At 47.5% G+C, this 18,852-nt stretch overlaps 1 protein-coding gene across 1 annotated transcript in view; it reads left to right on the forward strand.

Annotated features, from left to right (window-relative positions):
- Window positions 1–621: 621 nt before the first annotated feature.
- LOC311223420 (A disintegrin and metalloproteinase with thrombospondin motifs 18-like) overlaps window positions 622–18,852 on the forward strand; it is a gene marked incomplete at both ends in the record, with an annotated part of 65,218 nt that continues 46,987 nt past the window's right edge. The window contains 4 exons of the mRNA XM_084308208.1: window positions 622–723; window positions 880–970; window positions 3,256–3,611; window positions 3,760–3,773. Of these exons, the coding sequence (XP_084164334.1) occupies window positions 622–723; window positions 880–970; window positions 3,256–3,611; window positions 3,760–3,773 (563 nt within the window). The remainder of the gene's footprint in view (window positions 724–879; window positions 971–3,255; window positions 3,612–3,759; window positions 3,774–18,852) is intronic.

Raw genomic sequence — 18,852 nt, forward strand, 5'->3', positions numbered from 1 at the left:
ATCCAGGCGCACTTCACCCCAGAGAGCAGCCCCATCCAGGCGCACTTCACCCCAGAGAGCAGCCCCAGCCAGGCGCATGAGAGCGCGTCACCCAACAGAACAGCCCCGGCCAGGCGCATGAGCGCGCTTCAACACAGAGATCAGTCCCAGCCCGGCGCATCAGTGCGCTTCACCCCAGAGAGCAGCCCCAACCGAGCGCACGAGTGCGCGTCGCCCAACAGAGCAGTCCCAGCCTGGCGCATGAGTGCGCGTTACCCCAGAGAGCAGCCCCGGCCAGGCGCATGAGTGCGCGTCGCCCAACAGAGCAGTCCCAGCCAGGCGCATGAGTGCGCGTTACCCCAGAGAACAGCCCCAACCGGGCGCATGAGCGCGCTTCACCCAACCGAGAGCAGCCCCGGCGAAATGGAACCTGCGGACTTCACATGAACGAGAGAGAGTCGAGGGAGAGACTGAGATGTAGATATAGAGTCGAGACGAGAGAGAGACTAGTAGTAAAGTAATGCATGTCCATTGCATTATGCGCTGCCGCCGCCGCGGGTTATTATACCTACTACTTTTGCGTTATTATTCCAGGAGGTGACGGGATAGTATATCTTGCATGCCATCACCACCATCATCATCATGGATTGTCTCTTTCTGTTGATCTGGACTTTACCCATCCCGCTGCTGAGCTGCACGCCGGTCCGGGTGCTGCCCGCCCTCCTCTCCTGGAGCCTTCTCAAGGCAGGTGACATGATGATGGTTCTAGTTTAAATGCACGCAGCACGCTATATATTATATATCCATACTTTGTGAAATACTTTTTTCGTGCGTCTAGACCTTGCAGACTCTTTTTTTTGGAGCTCACAACTTGTTGCTACCTGTCGGTTTGTTTTGCAGACCCTGCACATCCACTGCCCCGGGTCCGCGCACAGCGCCGCCGCGTCGGTCCCGTTTATTCCCACCGACACCCCCGGAGGACTCAACCACGGTGAGTGAAGCCTTCTTCTTCGTCTTCTTCTTCTTCTGCAGGCGTTGTGTTTATGGTCCTTATTATGCATGTCAATAAACCGGCGTGAAACAGGCAGTTATATTAGTAGCCTATTATTCTTCACACGCGGTGACTGATGGTGATGATGATGATGATGATGATGATGGTGATGGAGGGGTCGTAAGGCCATTATGTGTTGTTGTCATGGTTCCAGTCAGGTGAGTCGACAGCCAGGTCAGGTAGGATAATAACGCCTGGAGCGTAACAGGAAGAAGCGTTTTGTATACAAGTATTCTGTACTTCTGTATGACAACTATTAAAGAAACTTGAAACTAATAACGCTTTTATTATTATATCCCTGTTATCTGCAAATCCGTCTCTATTATTATCGTCGTCGGCCAGTCAGTGGGAGAAAGGGGTTCCCCTCTCCTCAAGTTCACATCATTTTTGTATTTGTATTTATTTATTAACACAGTTAAACAAAAGTAAAAAAAAAAAAAAAAAAAAAAAAAAAAAAAGACATAATAAGTTATAACCATATTGTGAAGGAGAAGAAGCCTATAGAGGCTTATCGAGAAGAACTTTCCCTGTTTTGTAAAATCAAAACATACAAAAATACAAAACTATACATGTTATAAAATACCAGAATACATTCCAAAGATACGTGTTAATACAAACGTATACATACACACACAGTACATACATGCATGCTGCATACTGCGTAATAACATAACCACCCACCCACCTGCCTACAAACCTATACCCACCCACATAACCAAATGCATACCTACATGTATGACATATTTATCTATCTACTAGATGCTTTGATTTACCGATAAGGGGGGGGGGCGGGGGGGCTCTTGAATAGTTTCTTGCGCTCCTATTACGTGCATGGCGGGATCTTACCGTGGTTTGACCATATGGATATATATTGGAGTGATTATTGGGCAAATGTTTATTTTATTATAGAGTGCGGAATATAAAACCTGCAGCCAGATGAAATGGATCATATTTATTTTTTTGGCTCTGAAAAACATTTGGCCTAAATCTCATTACATGGATTTAAAAGTTTAGGCTGCCAATTATACGACATGCCGACCTATTATATATTATAAAGACCATATGCGATTCTTGTGATTTACAGCACTGACCGTTTCACCTGCTATAGGTTTACATGTTAGCTTGTTGCTGCACTGGGTATATCTTTCTGCCGCGCACGTACGTACGGTGGTTGTTGTTGCGTTTGTAACATTGTTTTTTGCTCCCTGCACACCGGTACAATCAATCAGCCTGTGACCCTATAAAGGGAAAATCCACCCTAAAAAGAATACCAGGGATCTGTGACGGTTGAGTCGACTGATTCCCTGAGCTGGAAGTCAGAGCATCAAGTGATGTCATCTATAGTGACACTTTTTGGAGTTGGTCCATTGACAGTGAGTAGGGTGACCAGATCCAAAAAGTCCAAAAGCAGGACAACCGTAAGATTTTGGTGGGACAAAGTGGGACAGATAGATAATGTAAATTTTTTTATTAGAATAACATGGTCTTCACAGAGACCAATGTTTTTTTTTGCTTCAAAAAGAGGGACATCCTCTCAATATGTGGGACGTTCGGTCAAATGGTGGGACAGTACAACCAAAAGGGGGACACCTGGTCACCCTAACAGTGAGTGACCGACTAACTTTGCGGGCTCCCAGAATTTTTAGAAAATTTACCTATATATCCCAGTATAATCGCCATGGGTACTGCTGTCATTGTGTCCTGGGAGCTGTTGCATCGTTCACATAATAGAACGTGAGCTTCCGGATTAGTCTCTCGAGGCGAGACTCTAGGGATGCTGTCATCGGGATTAGTCTCTTCTTGATGATGTCATCACCACAGAGTCTTGTCTCTGGTATTTCAGCTTAAGGAGGAGACTTGTTAAAATTTCACAAATAAACACTTGCACGGTGATTGATTGATTGATTGAAAATTGTATTAACAGATTGCAGAATGGGTACAATACAGTACGGCTCAATACACACAATTGTTAAGGGGATGCAGGCCAGAGAAAGACTTTCGTCTTGTTTACATCAGGGTCCCCTGTTTTCAATTCATAATGAATTGAAAGTAAGGGGTGCAATTAGCACCGTGCAATCCATTCTTTGTGGATCCCGCCCTTTGAGCGTGTACAATATTATGAAAACAACGTGTCAATTATATTCTAGGGTGGATTTCCCCCTTTGTTTATGTTGTTTACGTCAGCTGACCTCTTCCCTTGCCCCCCCCCCCCCCCCCCCCACCAGACTATGTGTTCGTGACCCCCGTGGAGGTGGACGCCGGGGGGGCGTACGTGAGCCACGACGTGACCAGACGGGGCGGTCGCGGCCGGAGGTCCCTCGCCGGCGCCGGCGCTCACCGTCCGGAGGGGGGGGCTCCGGTGCTGCACTACCGGCTCTCGGCCTTCGGGCGGGACATGCACCTTGACCTGCGGCCGTCCCCCGTGGTCGGCCCGGGGTTCACCGTGCAGGTGTTGGGGTCGGAGGGCATCTCCACGGTGACGACGACGGAGGACGCCGCGGACTTTCACGGCTGCCACTATCAGGGATTTATACGCAACCTCTCGGCCTCGTCGGCGGCCATATCCACGTGTTCTGGACTGGTAGGTGGAGATTTTTTCTTTTAATGCATTAAAAATTATGTTTTTGAGTGGAAGTGGGAGGTCAACGACACCCCTCGGTATGGCTTCTTTGTTGAGACAATGGACCTATCTCAAACCCTGCCCTCTTTTCTTGATCCTCCAATCACAGCTCGGACTTCCTCGGTAAGTGACAGCTGTGATTGGAGGATCAAGAAAAGGGGCAGGGTTTGAGATAGGTCTATTCTCCACTTGCACAATTTGGGGGCGCCATATCCGGTTACGCCTTTAGCCCCGTAGACTGACTAAAAGAGTGCTCGTCGTCTTGTCAACGTAACATAATTGGAAACGATAGCCAGAGTAACAAAAAACATATGTTTAATTATAGTTACCATGGGTTTTGTGAATAAAGGAATAACATAAAATAACGACAAACAAAACACAGGACTGTACAAACAGGATCAGCCACCCATGCAGGGGAGACCGGAACAGTTATACACAAAGGGAATGACGAGACAAGACACACCTGGGCTGATTACAGATGGATACACCTGGGAGGGAAAACGTCAGGGAACTACAAGACCAGGACAGGGAACTACAACCAGACATTACACATCACACTGGGAACACCTGATCAGGGTACAAACACACCCCACACGTAACAACTTCTTCGGGTCCCTTCACAACACATTGAGTTTAGCAACTTTTTCCCGTCAATTAAACGACTTTATCGTCACTTCTTTCTTTCCAGAATATCAAACGTGGGTCTAACGGATGCCACCTCGATACCAATTGAGTTATATGTCTCATTTCACGCCCCATATCTAACAGATTAGCGTATTGGGATTCAGGTGGAGCTAAAGGCTAATGTGGATAACTCTAACGGTACACTTTTTTTTACATGCAATACAGCCCAAAAACATTAAGAAAAAATATATAAATAATATTAAATTAATAATAAATAAATATAAATAAAGATAAAGTTGTTTAATTGACGGGAATAAGTTGCTAAACTCAATGTATTGTGAGGGGACCGGAATAAGTCTACGGGCGGGCTAAAGACGTAACCGGATATGACGCCCTCCACATTGTGCAAGTGGAGAATAGACGTGCAGTAGGCCGAGGAGGAGACCCAGCCAGGAAAAGGGATCTATGGTGGGATTGAATTCCACGCCAGCAGGGGTGCTTGTAACTCCAGACGTGGGGGTCTCTTATAACCACTACATCCCACCTGGGCACAGGGATAGGTCATAGGTCATAGCTGCCTGTTCATTTGTTAAGGGGGGGGGGGGGGGGGGGGGAGAGAGACACAGTACGGGGGACATCTTGACACCAGCCAACTGCTTGTGCATATCTGTGGCTGGGGTGAGTTTGTCCACTCTATACCAACAACAACTTTGGCTGGGTACCCAACCATTGTTTCGAAGTCCTCTTTTCTAAATGGGTTTGTGGTGTAGTGGAAGTGACAGGGGGATTCTGGAAACCACCAGTCACTGTGACCGATGGAAGACAGAGTGCTGGTGTTTGGTGATGTGTGGGTCTCGATCTATCACTATGATCTATTCGCGGCGCACAGTTGTGTCTGCGTCTGGGCTCCGTTCCACCACGACGCCTGTGTCCTCGTGAAACACTGCTCGTATTATACGTGTCGTATTGTCTTCTCCGATGCAAGTCGAGTTGTATTCACATCCAAAACTGGCGCAGGGTAGAAATCCACCTGAACACTGGGTGCAGGACAGAAATCCACCGTCTTCAAAAAATATCTGAAAAAAACCACTATGCACTCAAGTTCAACACTGTTGGACGAACGCTATCACTTACTTGCCCTTAGCTGCCGCCGGAGTTGTACTCGTCCTGCTGACTTGTTGTACAGAACTTGTAACTTAATAAACATGTCGATGTAAAGTGTGCAGGATAAAAGATCAATGTGGAACAAGGACTGGTCACACATTGTACAGATTCTCTTAAAACACGACTCAAAGTGCCATGCATTTTAGCCACCACCTAGGCGGGGCAGAGTAGCTAACCAAGAGTGTATGAGTGAGTGAGTGAGTGAGTGAGTGAGTGAGTGAGTGAGTGAGTGAGTGAGTGAGTGAGTGAGTGAGTGAGTGAGTGAGTGAGTGAGTGAGTGAGTGAGTAGAGTGAGTGAGTGAGTGAGTGAGTGAGTGAGTGAGTGAGTGAGTGAGTGAGTGAGTGAGTGACTAAGTGAGTTAGCGACATTGCCTCATTACCTTGTTGTCTATGGGGTGCTTTGCTTTAAAAAATATCCAGGTGTGTCAGACGGGGGACATAAGAGACACCTCACTGACAGGTGTGTGTGTGTGTGTGTGTGTTTCCAAGCCAAATGGGTCAGCTTCAGACAATCACACGAGAAAAGCCCATGATGCACTGGCACGTGACATCATCAGCCCGGCCGTGAGTGTATAGTAGTACGTGTCACTTTGCAGTGCGGCGTCCACAAGAATAAAAAGGGATGGACTGAAAGAACGAGGATCGCAAGAGTAAACCAGAGGAGAGAAAAGAACAGATAACGCTGCTGTCGCTTTTCAATACATACCCACGCATACGCCCACACACACACACACACACACACACACACACACACACACACACACACACACACACACACACACACACACACACACACACACACACACACACACACACACACACACACACACACACACACGCACACGCACGCACGCACACACACACACACACACACACACACACACACACACACCCAGAGGCACTCGTTATGGACAGCCAGAGTGAGAATGGACAGAAAGAAAGAGGAGAGAGAGAGTATGAAAATGAGTGGGAGAGAGAAAACGGTGAGAATGAGTGGGGGAGAGCGAGAGAGAGAAAGGGATAGGATGACTGAGAGAGAGAGATGGAAGATAATGAGTGGGAGAGAGAAAGGGAGAGGATGAGAATGAGTCAGAGAGAGAGGGAGAGAGATGGAAGAGAATGAGAGGAGAGAGAGAGAGAGAGAGAGAGAGAGAGAGAGAGAGAGAGAGAGAGAGAGAGAGAGAGAGAGAGAGAGAGAGAGAGAGAGAGAGAGAGAGAGAGAGAGAGAGAGAGACACACGCGGGGCAGGGGTGTGTTAAAGGCAGAGAGGGTGTTGTGCAGGAAGAATGTTAATGCAGTGTTTGGAGTGGAGGCTCCCAGGGAGACTGGAGAGTGTCTTTATGGAGACCTGGGGAGATGGACTCCCTCTTTGTCCAAGGTCTGTAGAGGAGAGAGGGAGAGAGGGAGGGGTAGAGACAGAGAGAGCCTTTCCTCATATCCCCCTTTTCTCTCTCGAGAATCCCCTCTCTTCGCTTCTTTGTCTTCTCTGAACAGGAGGGCAGGAAGGAGTGCAACAGTAAGTGTCAGAGAGAGATGGGTTCAGCGCCCGCAGACATGCCTGGAAGTCGTGTACCCAGCCGCCAAGGCCCGTCTGCGGGGCGCTGAACCCATCTTTCTGGGCAGCGGTGGAAGAAGTACACAGTTCCTTTACTCTGGCCGCACGTTAGCCTAGCTTAGCACAATGAATGGAAGCGGACAGTGCCGGCTAGCCTTCGAGAGAGGTGTTAGTTGGACAATGCCCAGGGCGCTAACCGGCACTGTCCGCTTCCATTCATTGCGCTAAGCTAGGCTAACGTGCAGCCAGATAGCTTTCTACTGAACACACAGAGAGGGAAACTGGTATCCATCTTCTTGTCTCTCTCTCTGGAGAAGACGGTAAGCTAATTTCCCAAAATGTTGGCGTGTTATTTTAAGTAAAAGTAGAAATACTCAGATAAATGAGTACTCTGGTAAAAGTAAAAGTCCTCCATTTAAATTCTACTTAAGTAAAAGTAGAGACGTATTTGCTATTGAAGTATCTAAAGTGAAAGTACACATTCTACGTGATGTTTATGTATCCATTGACCTCTATAGGTTGAGATAAAGTGGTATGTGGTCCAGTTATGCTGCTCTGATTAAAGGTGGTGTTAAAGTGGTATGTGGTCCAGTTATGCTGCTCTGATTAAAGGTGGTGTTAAAGTGGTATGTGGTCCAGTTATGCTGCTCTGATTAAAGGTTATGTTAAAGTGGTATGTAGTCCAGTTATGCTGCTTCTGATTAAAGGTTATGTTAAAGTGGTATGTGGTCCAGTTATGCTGCTCTGATTAAAGGTTGTGTTAAAGTGGTATGTGGTCCAGTTATGCTGCTCTGATTAAAGGTTGTGTTAAAGTGGTATGTGGTCCAGTTATGCTGCTCTGATTAAAGGTTATGTTAAAGTGGTATGTAGTCCAGTTATGCTGCTCTGATTAAAGGTTATGTTAAAGTGGTATGTGGTCCAGTTATGCTGCTCTGATTGAAGGTTATGTTAAAGTGGTATGTGGTCCAGTTATGCTGCTCTGATTAAAGGTTATGTTAAAGTGGTATGTAGTCCAGTTATGCTGCTTCTGATTAAAGGTTATGTTAAAGTGGTATGTGGTCCAGTTATGCTGCTTCTGATTAAATGTTATGTTAAAGTGGTATGTGGTCCAGTTATGCTGCTCTGATTAAAGGTTGTGTTAAAGTGGTATGTGGTCCAGTTATGCTGCTCTGATTAAAGGTTGTGTTAAAGTGGTATGTGGTCCAGTTATGCTGCTCTGATTAAAGGTTATGTTAAAGTGGTATGTGGTCCAGTTATGCTGCTCTGATTAAAGGTTATGTTAAAGTGGTATGTGGTCCAGTTATGCTGCTCTGATTAAAGGTTATGTTAAAGTGGTATGTGGTCCAGTTATGCTGCTCTGATTAAAGGTTATGTTAAAGTGGTATGTGGTCCAGTTATGCTGCTTCTGATTAAAGGTTATGTTAAAGTGGTATGTGGTCCAGTTATGCTGCTCTGATTAAAGGTTATGTTAAAGTGGTATGTGGTCCAGTTATGCTGCTCTGATTAAAGGTTATGTTAAAGTGGTATGTGGTCCAGTTATGCTGCTCTGATTAAAGGTTATGTTAAAGTGGTATGTGGTCCAGTTATGCTGCTCTGATTAAAGGTTATGGTAAAGTGGTATGTAGTCCAGTTATGCTGCTCTGATTAAAGGTTATGTTAAAGTGGTATGTGGTCCAGTTATGCTGCTCTGATTGAAGGTTATGTTAAAGTGGTATGTGGTCCAGTTATGCTGCTCTGATTAAAGGTTATGTTAAAGTGGTATGTAGTCCAGTTATGCTGCTTCTGATTAAAGGTTATGTTAAAGTGGTATGTGGTCCAGTTATGCTGCTTCTGATTAAAGGTTATGTTAAAGTGGTATGTGGTCCAGTTATGCTGCTCTGATTAAAGGTTGTGTTTAAAGTGGTATGTGGTCCAGTTATGCTGCTCTGATTAAAGGTTGTGTTAAAGTGGTATGTGGTCCAGTTATGCTGCTCTGATTAAAGGGTATGTTAAAGTGGTATGTGGTCCAGTTATGCTGCTCTGATTAAAGGTTATGTTAAAGTGGTATGTGGTCCAGTTATGCTGCTCTGATTAAAGGTTATGTTAAAGTGGTATGTGGTCCAGTTAGGCAGATGGAAGCAGGATTCAGCTGGTTAAATCGAGAGGAGAGCGAGGGGCGAGACAGTATTAAGAGCAGGGGGACTGAGTGACGGGTGGGACCTGCGAGGGATTTTCCACTGTAAATCCTGAATAATTTAAAAGGGGTGTTATTCCTCTGTGTGTGTGTGTGTGTGTGTGTGTGTGTGTGTGTGTGTCTGTGTGTGTGTCTGTGTGTGTGTGTGTGTGTGTGTGTGTGCGTGTGTGTGTTTTAATCACTCCCCATGAGCCTTCAGAGATGCCCTCTCTACTTCTGTTTTGCACAGTCAGACTTTCTCTCGTCTACAGTTATATATCACTGTACTGCGTTATCATTTTCAGATGCACTGAAAGCCTATGGCAGGGGTGTATCAGGATTATTATATATATATGTATATGTAGGCCTATAGCTATCAAATATTTCAGTAATTAGATGAAAAATGGCGTGAGACATCGATTCTGTGTCGAGACACCAGAATGACTTGGGGGAAAACCACAGGTGGTTTTAAAGCAAACTATCTGCTGGTGCTCTAGATAGATTGCCCTCCTGCATTCTCTGGTGCGTAGAAGAGATGTTGGAGGGTGACCCCAGTCCTCTCCTGGGGGATGGGGGGCGGGGGGGGCGGGGGGTCAGGCTCTCATTCCCACAGCTCCTTTCTACTCCGTACTAGTGCAAGTTCAGAGCTGCTCTGCCATTCCTGTGTGAATGCAGGGAGGGAGGAGAGTAATTTACGGCAACCCCCCTCCCCTCCCCTCCTCCCCTAACCCCCCCCCGGACAGGACTCACCCAGGCCACGTTTGCCACCTCCACCTCCCTCCGGCTGCTTCCCACCAAGTTGTTGTAGTGTATAATGATGTATATCATCTGATTGTGATCACAACGAGGAGCTGCCTCGACCATCAGATGAATTCCAGTGTTTCCCACAGGCTGGCTGTGGTCTGGGCAGCGGGGGGGGGGGGGGGGGGGGGGGCAGGCGGGGGTGGTAAGATACACATCATCACCAGCGGTGGACAAGACTCCCCGGCAACAAGACTCCCCGGCAACAAGAGATGTTGTTAATCTGTTATCGTGTGCCAACATTTCTGACGACGATGTGGTGGTGGTAGTGCACGGATACACGCGGGAAAAACAAGTGAATCTTCTCCTATTTGAGACACTTTTAACATAGATCCCTGACGGTGACGAACACAGAAAAGACATGATTATGTTGTAGATGGGCAATTTAACTTGTTTGTATAATAACGGATAACATGACAGAGGACAGATTTATAGCAACTTATTAATTAAGGGTCATTCAGATCTTCGTGGGACAGATTCTCACATTTTATTTCATTTCAAACCTTTATTTAATAACTCGAAATAAGGCAACTGGGGTTTCCCTCATTTACAGTCACGTCGAGTGTACATACAGAGTTAAGCAAAAGAAGAAATAAAAGGCGTTTAAAATCACACAGCGTATACAATCATAACAATTGGACAAGTAAGGATAACAATCGACTAAAACACGTATAGGCTACAACTCGTTTGACTGGGAGGATGGAGATCAAGGTTTTACACTCTGCAACAGAGGGGGGAATCTCAAGCTTTAAGGACTGTTGTTTTTGATTTGATTTGATTTGATGTTTTTTTTATTTTCGTGTCTTACATACAGGTGTATGTCCAGCCATATGGGCTTACAAGACACATAAACAATAAGTATATAATAGTATACTTGACAAATTACTTGACAAATTATGACATTATTGACAATAGGTTATATAGACCAAGATGGCCACAAAAAATAGAAAATACAATCAAACGTAATATAACACAAGCTGTAAGCAATGTATGTAAACAAAGAAACAAGAGGAATTCATATACAATTATATAGGATATAGTGTGTCTTGTCTCAAGTGCCATGCTTTCTCCAAAATCCTGCAACACTGAAGATGTCCTCCACAAAAAAAAGAATTAACATACAACAACTCTCACAGACTGCCAAAACAAATCCTGTTGGAGTTCATTCCATGATCTGGAGGGGCATCAAAGCAAAATGCAGATGTGCCCCGTTCGGAGCAAACTCAGGGGGACCTTAAGGACCAGCCAGTCACTAGAACTCCCAGACAGAAACAACATTCCTCAGTCAGGTTTCTCTCTGTGACACCCCTAAAGCTGCAGCGGGAAAACAGAAGACGAAAAGAAAATTCCTCTACAATAACTAGTTACAAATGCTTGAATATTGTTTATAATCTTGACACAAAATCCCCCCCCCCAAAAATCCCCCTTTGAAACAAAGCGAACCAGCATTGTAGTTTAGAGGATGCTTCTTTGTGTGGTGGAGGCTGGGAGCACACAGCTCAACAGATGATTTCTAGTTACAAACAGTGCTCCAGGGATACAGTTTCTCTCTTTGTGTATTCAATACTATTTATACGTCCTACTTTATTTGGACTTTTCAGAGGTTATCCCCCCCCCCCCCCATTTCTTTCTTCCTTTAATTGCATTACATACTTTTTAAAATTATATCATTATGATGAATGTGTGGTATATTATTATGATGAATGTGTGGTATATTATATTATTATGATGAATGTGTGGTATATTATTATGATGAATGTGTGCTATATTATTATGATGCATGTGTGGTATATTATATCATTATGATGAATGTGTGGTATATTATATTATTATGATGAATGTGTGGTATATCATTATGATGAATGTGTGGTATATTATGATGAATGTGTGGTATATTATTATGATGAATGTGTGGTATATTATATTATTATGATGAATGTGTGGTATATTATTATGATGCATGTGTGGTATATTATATCATTATGATGAATGTGTGGTATATTATATTATTATGATGCATGTGTGGTATATCATTATGATGAATGTGTGGTATATTATGATGAATGTGTGGCATATCATTATGATGAATGTGTGGTATATTCTATTATTATTAACATTAGCAAGGTAAACAATCCTTTTACAGCCACAAGATGCAGCAAATACGGTTAAAAGCTGACATTCTCCTGTTGTCTAGTATAAAAGTCTGTGGATCAAGTGCTCCGTTGCTCTTTTCTATTTTGGCTGGTGCTGCCCATTTGTTTATGTTTGGATCACCGATTAACCTTTAACTCAGGTTCCCCTCTCTTTAACCTACCTGTTCTCCCTGGCCTATCCCCCCCCCCCACACACACTTAATCACCACTAGACCCCTGGCCCTTTTTAAACTTCTCTGTTTTACTGTGTCCTACCTGCTTTTATTACATTCATTGTTTTACTGTGTTTTTTTTAATTTTATATCTTGCATTGTATTCTTTTTGTCTTTATTATCAACCTGCCTGTGAAGCACTTTGGTGCCAGCTGCCGCTGCCTAGAAATGTGCTATACAAATAAAATTTACTTGACTTGACTTGACTTGCCGTGACCCCAAGCTGGGACCGTCCGATGTAAAAAATCACTAAAATATTTGGTCATTATCTTTGACCTGGCAACAGTTCGCTGCTGAGGAGCCACTGTCTGCCTTGTCGTTTTGCTTTCAAAGATATGTTTTTTGCCCCCTGATTAGAAAGTAAACATCAGCAGGAATTTTCTAATTTCAGTATGGGGTCACCTGTGACAAACGGTTGGGAACCCCCACCATAACTTGCTCATGCTTCATGGTCCCCCCCCCCCCTGCCAATCCAGTTCCTATGCACCTCTGGTCACCTTGGGACATCTGATTGGTCCATGGGTGGATTCCTTGTGTCAGGTCAGGTGTTTCGGGTCATGAGCGACTCAACCATGAACCTTTACTGTGACCTTTCCCAAGCCCCTCAGGCCCGGGGACAGTCAGGTTGGGCCGTTTAGAAACAGCCACCTGGGAGTGGCTTTTAACCACTAGGTACGGGTCTTAGGATAAACATACCTTTTTCAAAAATCCATTTCTGTGTAGCTGTAGCTCAATGGGTAGAGCGTGGTCTTAACACTGCCAGGGTTAGGGGTTCCATTCCCTGTGTAGGTCAATGGGTAGAGCGTGGTATTAACACTGCCAGGGTTAGGGGTTCCATTCCCTGTGTAGGTCAATGGGTAGAGCGTGGTATTAACACTGCCAGGGTTATAATGCAGGACCTCTTTAGGGGGTCTTTAATCGGCATGCAACGAACTGGACATGCAATTGGAGCGGCACACACACACCGGGATACACACACACACACACACACACACACACACACACACACACACACACACACACACACACACACACATGCATTGTCTTTCCTCAGTCGCCGATGCAATAGAGTCTCTGCGCCTAACCCATCCCGTTGTCCTTCCCCCCATGGGCAGCCGGGAGCAGATAGGGCGTCGGCGAGGTACCGCGCCCGGGGACCAATCCAAGTGCTCCGCCCGTCTTCGCCACAGCGTTAGCGATCTGTTGTGCATGTTTTTCCATTGGGTTTATCTTATCGGGGGCGAAACCCTTGCGAGCACGGGTAGAACATGCAAACTCCACACAGAAGGGCCTGGGAGATACCCCACCTGGGTAACTGGCATCATGGAAACCTGCTCCCCAAGCGGGAATCGAACCCTGGACCTTCTTGCTGTGAGGCGACAGTGTTAACCACTACACCACCCTGCCGGGGTTCCATTCCCTGTGTATCTCAATGGGTAGAGCAGGTGGACCTGGGTGTTTGTGGCTTGGTGTCAATGACCTGTGCTTAACCAGGGGGGCGTCGGTCGGCGTAGAGGCGGTGTCGTTTGCTGTCGCAAAAGATCGGTCACTTCACACCTACTTTTCACATTCATGCCAGCCCGTCCATCCATTTGTGCGGAGGAGGGTCGACTCGTACCTCTCTTGAATTACGCCCATTTCCCCTCAGTGACAAAGGCAGGTTGCCCAAACATCCTCTCGACTACTTTCAAATGCACCCTGTGAAGAAATAAAGGTTGAGCGGAACCGCGTTGACAGTCCCTTTTCTCTCTTTTGAAGATGAGTTCACTGGGGACTAAATGGAAGCCGTGTGTAATGAGAGCGCAGTGTTCCCCCAGCACATGTAGAACTCCTGTAAATGGTAAATGGCTGCTCTTTTATATAGCGCTTGTAATGGGAAATATTAAAGGACTAAACGATGAGCCGTTTACAAATCATTCTGAGTCATTATTAATAATAATAGGACAGTTTATTTCACCGTGGCCACAATGAAAGGACAGTTTACAGTCAGAGACAACATGTTAACACATTAGCGTCTGGCCATAGACTGACCAAGAGTTCTGTTCAGACATTAAATACACAGTTGTCAGACGTAACATAATATCAGATATGATGATGAAGGTAAACAAAAATGGTTCTCGGTCACTGGAAGCAACAACAATTTTGTTATGGCTGGGGAGATGTTGGAGTCTTCTTAAAGAGACATACACACATTAACCAGTCAAGCTGGTCAAACTGAAAGTCACGCTGTATAACATGATATCTCAACACAGATTTATAAGGACATGATAATATATTCCTCACATTTGACCCATTCACTCACACATTCACACACACATTCACACAAACATTCACTCACACATTCACACACCGATGGCGGAGGCGACCATGCAAGGTGCCAACCTGCTCATCGGGAGCAATTAGGGGTTAAGTGTCTTGCTCAAGGACACATCGACACGGTGCCCCGGGAGGAGGAGCGGGAATCGAACCGGGAACCTCCGGATTGCCAGACGACTGCTCTACCTCCCGAGCTACTGTCCTGTAGAACTCCTGTAGAGCTCCTATGGAGGAGCATAATGATCAGAAGGCTAACTTGACTCTGTTGGGATGCGACCCCACTCCCCCCCCCCCCCCAGGTACCTGTGTGTGTTTGTGTGCACGCATATAAGATAAGATAAGAAGATATTCCTTTATTGATCACACACGCACACACGCACACACACACACACACACACACACACACACACACACACACACACACACACGCACACACACACACACACACACACACACACACACACACACACACACACACACACGCACACACACACACACACACCTTCGTACGTGAGGAAATGAGTGAGAAAGAAAGTGTGAATTACAGGCACCATTGCGTTTGTTTGTTTGTTTGTGCACGTGCGCACAGGAGAGAACGAGCCGGAGAGAAAGTGTGAATCCTCCTGTCCTCCCCCCATCTCCCTGCCCATCCCCGCCCCCCCCCCCCCCCCCCCCCCCCCCCCCCGCAGTGTGTGTACACAGCCTCGCGCCTGAGAGCCGTCGTTGACGTGGCCGCTGAGTGTTAGAACAGCACTCCCGGGCCGTCTGGAGGTCCCTCTTGAGGAGAGAACAGTGTGTCTCAACAAGGTGATAGTTTGTAGGGCCGTCTGTGTGGTGGTGGTGTGAACGGAACACTCACCCTGTTCCCGAGCATGGTGTCAGTCCATGATGGTGTCATAATAATAATAATAATAATAATAATGAACGTTATTTGTACAGCACCTTTCATGCAGGAAAATGCAGCTCAAAGTGCTTCACAGCAGTAAAAGAAAGACAAAATGGGCAAAACAGACAAATGTCAAGGTTGTAGTGATTGTTAATTGTACATAATTCACCCACGGAACTATTGTTAGGAACAAGAGTTCCGCCCGAACATTATATGAGGTGGCACTTCCTGCCACCACACACGAGTCGACTACACGCAACGTAGCAGTAGCATGTTGTATGTGTGTACTAAATAAATGCTGTTCGCTCTAACTCGAGCTACCGTCTCCGACTCCCATCTCTCGGCACTACACTGGTGACCCCGACATTGGTCTCGCTGAAGTATCAGGGACCGAACCGAACATGGCAGACGATGCCGTTATTATTCGATTGCCGGAGTTTTGGGAGCATTCTGCGGCGGCGTGGTTCGCGCAAACAGAGGCGCAGTTCGCCCTACGAGGCCGCGAGATATTACCACGTCGTCTCGAGCCTCGGGAGCACTACAGCGGCGAGGACGGTGGCTTCATAACAGCTCCGCCTGCACGGAATAAATATGAGGCGTTTAAGACGCACCTACTCAGAATATTCGAGTTGTCACAGTCAGAGCGGGCCCGACGCTTGCTGGCTATACGAGGCTTGGGGGACAGCAAGCCTTCGGAGCACATGGAGATGATGTTAAACCTGCTGGGTGCAGAACGGCCTGATTTCCTGTTTATCGAACTGTTTCTCAGGCACATGCCGCCACACGTGCAGACGGCACTTGCCAATACAGCGTCGGCTGATCCCCGTGCTTTAGCAGAAGAGGCTGACCGCTTCTACCTGGCCACTCGGCACTTTGCCCCAGGGCTAATAGCCTCGACATGCGGTTACACGCCGCAGGGGGGAGGGGCGAGGAAGATCAGGAGCAGCGCTGCCGCAGGCCTGTGTTATTACCACGCACGTTTCGGCGCGAGGGCGACAAGATGCCGTTCCCCTTGCACTTTCGGCATGGCGCATAAACGCAGACACCTGCGCCCAGTAGCAGCGGTGAGCGCGGGTATGTCGAACCGGCTGCTTTTCATTAGAGACACACTCTCCGGTTGCAAATTCCTCTGCGACACCGGAGCTCAGAGGAGCGTCCTGCCAGCTACAAAAGAGGACACCGCCGGCGATGATAGAGGCGATGATAGAGGTCCACGCCTGACGACCGCCAACGATACCCCTATCCGCACCTACGGTACAAGGACCGTGGGAACTGTGTTTTGGGGGCCAGCGGTTCACGTGGGACTGCATCACGGCCGACATTTCGTTCCCACTGCTCGGGGCAGATTTCCTGGGTGCACACGGTCTCCTCGTGGGACATTAGACATGGCCGCCTAATAAACGCACAGACACGGGCTTCCGTTGGCATGTGTCCGCGATGAGGCGACATACGGCGGCCTTCTTACAGCTTTCACCGACCACGGACCCCTCACGTTTTCTGAGTCAAAGGTAGCGGAGCCATGGTCGGCACGACAAGAGCTCACGTACGATTCCGAGTGCGCCGCGAGACACGTCGCCGAGAGGCCCAACGTCGTCATCGGAGCTGTACAGCCGGACCTCGACTACGTCCACAGGGGCTCGGAACAGGCCTACGACCACGACATCCAGGCCCTCGGGACTGCAGATTCCAGTCTACGCCTGGAGGACGTCGCGATTGGTCACTCGGGTCCGACGCTGCTGAGTGACCTGTCCACCGGACACCCTAGCCCACAGGCCCCTGAGGACTGGCGAAGGCTCGCCTTTGAGGTGGGGTACAACCACCACAAGGTTGAACCCGCCCACGTAGACATTTCCCAGCCCTTAGAGCTGGCCCTCTCCCCCCGCCGAGGCCGTCCGCCGCTACCCCGGGACCCGCCAACGACGGAGCCCGCCGTTGGCCTCGTCGACGTCTGTGCCCCCGGGTGTCGGGGAGGGACACGGGCGCTGGCGCCGCCCCTACCTCCCCGCCCCTGGCTTTCCGCACTCACCGTGGCCGGTTCATGCCCCGGGCGCCGTGGAGGGCGCAAGCGCTTGCACCGCGCCCCCGGTTGTCCGCTCACGCCGCGGCCGGGTGGTTGTCTCTCCCCGCCGTGGAGATTTTGACCATGGGTGAATTCTGGGGGGGCTTGTGTAGTGATTGTTAATTGTACATAATTCACCCACGGAACTATTGTTAGGAACAAGAGTTCCGCCCGAACATTATATGAGGTGGCACTTCCTGCCACCACACACGAGTCGACTACACGCAACGTAGCAGTAGCATGTTGTATGTGTGTACTAAATAAATGCTGTTCGCTCTAACTCGAGCTACCGTCTCCGACTCCCATCTCTCGGCACTACAAGGTAAGACATAGAACACCGGACCACAGTTCCCCACATTAGGATCCGACATCTCGACAGGCCTCCTCCCTGTTTATGGCTTGATTGTCACACATAAAAATAGACCATTTAAAAATGATAAAAGAGTAGCAAAATAGTGCAATAGATTTGCTTCCACAGCATGGGCTCCGTGTCGCAGGAGGTCATCTCAGCGACACTGTTCACCGTCACGTTGAGACACTTTGAGAGATCTGCAGATGGTTTCTCCTCGCCTGAAACCAACGGAGTAGAGACTATACATGACAGACAGTGTTGTAGAACTCGAGTCTCCAGGACTCAGACTCGAGTACCGATTTTTCACTGACTGCATTCGGACGCGGAAGGTGCAGACGAGGACTCGGACTTGTTAATTGGTAATTTTTTTTTTGTAATAGGCCCTAATCATTTGGCGTAAGATATTGATGGCTATATTAATACCGTAAATAAACTCCCTTTTGAAACGGTGACCGCTGTGTCATTTATGTTTAAATGGTAAACGGCTGCTTTTTATATAGCGCTTTTATCCAAAGCACTTTACAATTTGTTACTCACATTTTACCCATTCACTCAGACATTCACACACCGACGGCGAGTGGACTCAACCTTGACGACTCAGACTCAGGAAAAGGGGACTCGACTCGGGGCTCTTCTTTGGTGACTCGGAACTTGGACTTGGACTCGAACACTGGGGACTCGAGACTCGAGATTTAGTGACTCCAGAGGGCTGGGGGGGGGGGGACACAAGACAACACACGACACTGAACTAACGAGCGTCTCCCGAGCCCCCCTCGAGGGGAGTAGAAAAGGCACCTGAATGAGCGATCCTCGGTCGCCGTTAAGGCCATTAGTACCTGTCCGTTTTCTGTATAAAGGCAAAAAGACAAATTGGAAGGTGTCTGCCGCGCCACAGTGGGCCTCTCCCCGCCTCGGCAGATTATACAAG

This window comes from Notolepis coatsorum (genome assembly GCF_963971535.1).
Source record: "Notolepis coatsorum genome assembly, chromosome: 2".
NCBI lineage: Eukaryota > Metazoa > Chordata > Actinopteri > Aulopiformes > Paralepididae > Notolepis > Notolepis coatsorum.